The sequence below is a fragment of the Poecilia latipinna genome, unplaced genomic scaffold (genome assembly GCF_001443285.1).
Source record: "Poecilia latipinna isolate Pla-1442-1.1 unplaced genomic scaffold, P_latipinna-1.0 Scaffold685, whole genome shotgun sequence".
In the NCBI taxonomy this organism is placed as follows: Eukaryota; Metazoa; Chordata; class Actinopteri; order Cyprinodontiformes; family Poeciliidae; genus Poecilia; species Poecilia latipinna.
In genome coordinates this window covers 1-6,277 of record NW_015113301.1, presented here as the reverse complement: position 1 = coordinate 6,277, position 6,277 = coordinate 1, and the positions used below count along the sequence as shown (strand labels likewise).

The window sequence follows — 6,277 nt, the reverse complement described above, 5'->3', positions numbered from 1 at the left end:
TGAGCAACCATTTATCGACCGCCGCGCTCAATATTTCTTCAGTGAATCTGTTCAGGACAGTTGATGGTAAAGATTTACCCGTTTGCTGAATGCAACTAACCGACAGCTGGATGTGTTTAACTTAGCCAGTTATTTAGTTGAGAGTATGGATAACGCAGAGTGGATTGCACTTCTATAGTTAGACAGCAGTTACAGTTGTGATCCTTGGCATAAAAAAAAAAAAAAAACAAAACAAAAAACAGAGCTTTCCAAGGGTTTGGATTTGTCCCACAGCAAAATAAAATAATGACAAATGGATCCATCTCCGATTTAAAACACACACACACACAGCTCACTGGAGATAAGAAGCGAAAAATGAATCAAAGCTGTGCTAACTAGTTTCTTCTAGGACTACTCCTGAGCCTTTGCCCCACATCCAAACCTTACAGAGGAGCTGTAACTACACCACACAACATAAGACTAAAAAAACATGAAAAAAAAAGGTCAAGGGACTCATTAAAACAGATTTATTTTGTGACACTACAGTGAAAAAGAATTAATAATGTCAGTTTGAAAACATAATTAGTAAGGAAAATATTATTAATCAGGATCTGGTTTGAAAATGTTCAATAATTCTAATTAGTTACAAAATTTTAAAATGAAAAGCTTTGCAGCATAAAAAAAAAAAAAAAAATCCTATAAAGTTCACCAACTTCAAATCCATTCTGGCAGATTGGCTGAAAAGCTGATTGATGTGCTCTACGTCCTTGTCACATAAACTGTGTTTGTGATAAAAGTGTTAAGAAAATCTAATTAAGCAGAGTAGGAGCCAGCGCAACATTAATAGCATATGTCAGCTTTCCAGATTAAAAACGGGAGTTTGGTCATTCGGTTTTCGAGAGCGGCACAAACAAATGTCATTGTTATTGACGTTTGATGGGGACACGTCACATTGATTGATACGAGCTGTCCCCCGTCATATGAATGTAAAGCAGGAGCAATTTGGATTTTCGAGGCTGCAATCAGTTGTTATTTTCTGGCCTGTGTCATACCGCCTTATGTGATGTGACAGTGTTGGATGCACAGTGGCAGCATAATCAATAGAGTAAGGGCACATGCTTCAGCAGCTGACAAATGAGCCATTCATTAAACACACAAGCAACGCTGCTTATTTGGATGCTGGATATTTGAATTATATCCCAGAGGATGTAATTCAAATTGGAACGTAGCTATGACTCTAAAACAGGGTTAAGATTAATATAATAATAGGAGATAAAAGAAAAACTTTATTTGGCATTATATTTTTTTCAGGTTTTTAGTCAGGTTGTCTAAAAAAACAGCAAGACATGATTGTCTACAAATGCATGTTCTTCCACGTAGCATGCGACTTCATTCAACCGAGTTTCTTGTTGACCATTTTTTTCCCCCACAATCACACTAAACCGGGGCTTTCTGATTTGTTTACAAACAAAATCAAAGTTACTGCGGGTTATTTTTGGTTGCTTTGGTTATGCTCATCCTTCTCCAAAAATTATACAATATTTGAAGCACACGTCTGCAAAATCCTTGTGTGGTCTATCTACATTTGTACAGAAACACCAAAATCTAGTGTGATCAAAGGTTGATGGTGCCGACTGCTTCTGTTGCAGTTTTTGGCCGCTTTCCTATTTGTTGTAGCCGTTTGAGACTCTACTTTTTCCCTCTCTGGCCATCAGCGATCGCCTCTTTCTGCTGGACAACGCTCCCACCGGTCGGATCTTCATCTCTGTGAAGTCCAGGGATGTTAGATGTCCTTTCCATGGCTCCCAGTTGACTCCCTAACAGCAAAACAGCAAATCAGGAGCACAGTGAGTAGAGGGGGGTGAGAGAGGTAACAGAATTGTGAAGAAGGCAAGGTAGAGACAGATTCAGGGCCACAGAAAAAGAAAGTGGCATGACAGACAAGCAGAATAAAAGAAAGTAATAAATACCGGCCTCAGGGTCCATATTATGTGAGTACAAACCTGTTTTGACTGTTATTGCATTTTGGCAGCAAACACTGAAGTTGAGATCTGCAGCAAAAATGCTACGAATAGAAACTTGACAAGAGCAGAGAAATCCCCTGGCTTTTTCTGAAGTGTCCGTCTCTCTAAGACATAATAACTGCTGTTTTTTTTTTTTTTTTTTGCCTATCAGACTACCGACACACACTACTGGTTTACAGCTGGCTCTTGAAATGTGTTTTCTTATCGTTGGATGATGGATTTTAGTCATTTTGGCTGTTCCCCAGCATTACAGAAACCAAGCAGTAAGTAAAGGGCTGGGAGCAAGTTGTCCTAATTTCTAAAGAAATATCCTCATTCTGAGTAATTTCCTTATGTCTTTAATTAAGCATAGCTGTAAGAGATCCTACATAACCATGATATGTTTTCTAATAGTTGTGTTACGGTATACTTTTAGAAAGTGCAGCAGAGGAAACAGATATTTTTGTGGCAAAAGTTGCATGTAAAATGTAATTCTTCTGTAGAAAATGACCAGAAATATGCAGTTCTCCCAGTGGTTATCGCCTCTCCTAATGAAGATGTGAAGATATGTAAAAAAGTAATCAAATAAGTAATCAAATATGTTTTTTTTTAATATTCCAGTAGCATAAAATCGCAACAAAAATATTGTGCGTGCAAAGATGGAGAGTTAATAAATCTTCCACATGCTGCATGTTGGTCAGGATATATGAAGTTCCGTTGACAAAGAATGCTTATAAGATACCAGATAATCCCTCTGATTAAATGCACTAAAATTAAAAGTAGAATTGTTTTCTAAAAATGCATTATGAGTTTATGCTTAAGCAAAAGAAGGGTTATTTTAGGACCTTTAGTAAATCTTTACTGGGGAGGGTGCAAATAATTGTAAAAGAAGATTTGAATAACAGGAAATTGTAAAACCTTTAAAACTCTCAACAAGATTTTCAATAACATTTAATAACATTATTTACTGTTACAATTACTAATATTTCTGGGAATTGGTGATGTTGCTTTAGTCTGACTTTGACTGACAGCTAATGTACTCAAGAACATAATAAATGGAATGAAAGGGGTTCAAAAATAATTAGAAATTAAAAATAAGGCAAAGGAAAATAGCAAGGTGACGAAATCAGACTTAAAAAAGTGTATTGTGTTCTAAAACCTCATCTAAAATTACCAAAAAAAAAGAAAAAAAAAAGTAATTTCTTCCCCTTTAATAGTGTGACCACTTCTACCTAAATGCTGTTTTTGCAAAGAAATGCTACATTAATCTTGCAACTATGTACATTTACTTCACCGAGGCATACTGAGCACCGACCTGACTCGTCGGCCAGACTCATTTTGAAAAGCATTCAGCAAGCCAGGTAATAAAGGCAAAGTGTCCTCCTTGTTCACTCACCACACTGTGTGCGTTGTCTCCCCATTTACCATTAAGGTTGGCCAAGTGACAGTTTGCATACCACCAAGCTCCTTTGTGGGTCCTGGCACAGTTAGTCAACGCAAGATCATTATCCGAGTCCATGGTGGTCCAGGGCCGGCCTTGATGGTAGGTCATGGCGTCACCTGGAAGTCATCAATAAAAACAAGATTTCTGTAAATACTTCGTATTGGCTTGTACTCATCTGCCCAGGTATTCTGAGTCATGTGTTTAGAAGCAGAGGGATTTATAAAAGTAGAGAGGACTCAGGTAGACGCTGCCTCAGCAAACTCTGGGTTATATGCACACTGTGTCTCATTTTGTGTTTCTGGATTTGACTACTGCATGTTTAAAAAAAACAAAAAACAAACCCTTTCTCTTTAAATATTCTGTCTGGCTTACTGTAACCTTTTGAAGCAAAAATCTCACACGTTGCTAAAGTGTGTTTACATAATGGTTGGTGTGCACAGGGTTTCAAACCCCTCAATTACTGCCCCCATCTGTCTTGTTTCTAAATCTGCCATCACATTCTCAGTATGCATCACTGTATGTGGGTGTTAAAAAGAAATTATAATTTATGAAAGCAGTGCTTCCAGCTCTCACATACACAGACTTTTACATGCCGAGACCCACCTGCTGTCCCTCTGTATTTGCCAATGGTGAGCTTGAATCTCTGTCTGACCGGAGCGATCTTAAAGTTGTCGTAAACGGCGTACGCTCTATCTGAGCCCAGGCCCAAGTCGAACCTGATCTCATACTGCGTGGGAGTGTTGGTTAGCTCGTGTATCTTATCCAAACCTGTGACAGCGAATAAACAGATGCAGAAATCGAAGGGAGTACATGATGCACAATTACAGCTCATATGAGCGCGTTTTATAGTCTGCAGATAGAGCTCTACCCCACAAAACAGGAACACCAAGTCGCTCACCAATCCAGAACTCCTCTGTCAGGTTGCCAAAGCCTGCTATGTACTGCCGCCAGCGTCTCATGAAGTCCAGATTCCCAGTGTTACGCCGCTGAAGTACCTGAAAGCATCAGGAACGAATTTTTACTTACAGATGTTGGATTAGAAATATGTAAAAAGAAGTTCATGTTCAAATAGGCGTAAAACTTGTCGATATTTTTATGTATTGGAAAGTGGTGAAGAAGTATTTGCCCGTTTACATGTTTTATTGGTTTTTGTATTCTTTTTGTCACACTTAAAGGTTTAGATCAAGGAAAAGCAGATCCAGTTCATCAAACTACCACCATCATTTTTGAATGTAGGCGTTATATGTAGCGTTGCCAAACATAATGAATTGAACACCTTCCATTCCAGTCCAGTCCACAAAATATTTTCCTGAAAGTCTTATGGCTCATCAAGATGATTTATGCAGTTTATGAGACAGGCCTTTCTGTTCTGTTTGATGAGCTACGGTTTATGTGTTATGCTCTGTCTTAACACTCCCATGGTCTCAGCACGACTCTCAGGAGGAGTGTGGCAAATTTCATGGTTGGACAACGGTGAAGCAGGGAGGATGTCCTGTCAGACTGTTAGTTTCCAAAGCCACACACACACACACACACACACATACAAAGGGGACCCACAAAAACCGCACAGGGTAAAAAAAAAAAAAAAGGTTGTGGGGTCAAAGGTTAAATCTTGGACGCCTCACCTCCTGCTCTGACCTTGGTGTTGCTCTGGGTTCCTTTGTAATCTGCTGGAAAAGTTGTGGATGTGTTGCTTCTGAGATGCTTTCAGCCAAATTCTTGTTATCAGGCTCGTTTGATCTAAGTTACTTTTGCAAGTGAAATTCAACAAAATGTTGGTTCTAATACCTATCCTATTTACTCACCTTATCTTTGTCTAATAAAAAAATAGCCTGATGGTTTGAAACCTTTAAGTGTGACAAAAAGGCAAGAACAGAAGTTTGCTTTTTCACAGAACTGCATTATATAATACAAATTCTACATAATTTGAGAAGTCAGTCAAAAATAATATACCAGCCAACCGCCTCCGTCGGTGGTCATGTCACAGTAAACCTGTATTGGCTTGGATTGGTTATTATTAATGTAGACAGTATAGACACCATTGTTTTTATTGCCGTTCTTCATTATTTGTCCACAGTCCATAGGGAAGGGGTACAGCAGAGCAACTAATAACAACAAAGGGAAGGAAAGTCATATTAAAAAATAGAATACAATGACAAATAGCAGAAAGTTGTTTTTAGTTGAAGAATGCTGACCTGTTTTGAAGAAGGTCTCCACCACCTTACTCCTTTTGCTGCCTCTAAAGGCATAAATGGTGACAATGTACCTCTTTCCCCTCTCCAGCTTGGACGCAGCGAAGCGTCTCTTGCTGGAGGCGAGCGTATTTTCAATAGTCTGGTAAAATAAGATAAAAAAAACAAAAAAAAAACATGTTTTTACAATATGGACAATGATAATTATCTTCATAAGCTTATCATCAGGTCAAGTGATGGTTTAGATTAAATTAATTTTCATTCTTTTTTTTTGCAATCTATTCATCCTTGATTTGTTTTTTCTGTGACCACAAGAGGTCAGCCTTTCAAAGCACTTAAATTCAATGTCACAGCTTTTACAAAAAGAGGAATCAGTTATGGGTTATAAAAGATTAGAAAAAGATGAACACCGCTTTCAAGCAAGCTATTGATTTGGACCGCCACACACGTTCATTAAAAGTTGTGCTTTTTTGAGCGTTCACAGTTTTATCGACATTTGAGACCAAGGGAAGAGTGGAGCGGCACAGAATGCAAGTGGCATGGGGTCCGATGTGAAGTTTACACAGCCAGTGATAATTTAGGAAGCCATGCCATCTGCTGGTGTTGAGCTATTCTCTAAAGTTCAAAGTTGGTGCAAAGCCCTTGAAACTTCAGAGCAC

At 38.5% G+C, this 6,277-nt stretch overlaps 1 protein-coding gene across 1 annotated transcript; it reads right to left on the bottom strand.

Annotated features, from left to right (window-relative positions):
• Nucleotides 1–491: 491 nt before the first annotated feature.
• LOC106954851 (tenascin-N-like) lies at nucleotides 492–5,847 on the bottom strand. The gene is made up of 6 exons (XM_015044647.1): nucleotides 5,622–5,847; nucleotides 5,380–5,531; nucleotides 4,325–4,421; nucleotides 4,030–4,194; nucleotides 3,379–3,542; nucleotides 492–1,796 (listed from the first exon to the last, which is right to left on the bottom strand). Exons 1-6 carry the CDS (start codon nucleotides 5,830–5,832, stop codon nucleotides 1,644–1,646), a joined length of 942 nt encoding a protein of 313 aa, XP_014900133.1. The 5' UTR covers nucleotides 5,833–5,847; the 3' UTR covers nucleotides 492–1,643.
• Nucleotides 5,848–6,277: the final 430 nt, after the last annotated feature.

Excerpts from the sequence above, each read along its gene's own strand:
- LOC106954851 (XM_015044647.1), bottom strand. The coding sequence starts at position 5,832 with ATGAAGATAATTATCATTGTCCATATTGTAAAAACATGTTTTTTTTTT. Across the intron at positions 4,195-4,324 it reads GACAGAGGAGTTCTGGATTG|GTTTGGATAAGATACACGAG; the intron begins GTGAGCGACTTG and ends TCGCTGTCACAG. Across the intron at positions 1,797-3,378 it reads GAGACAACGCACACAGTGTG|GGAGTCAACTGGGAGCCATG; the intron begins GTGAGTGAACAA and ends TTTTGCTGTTAG.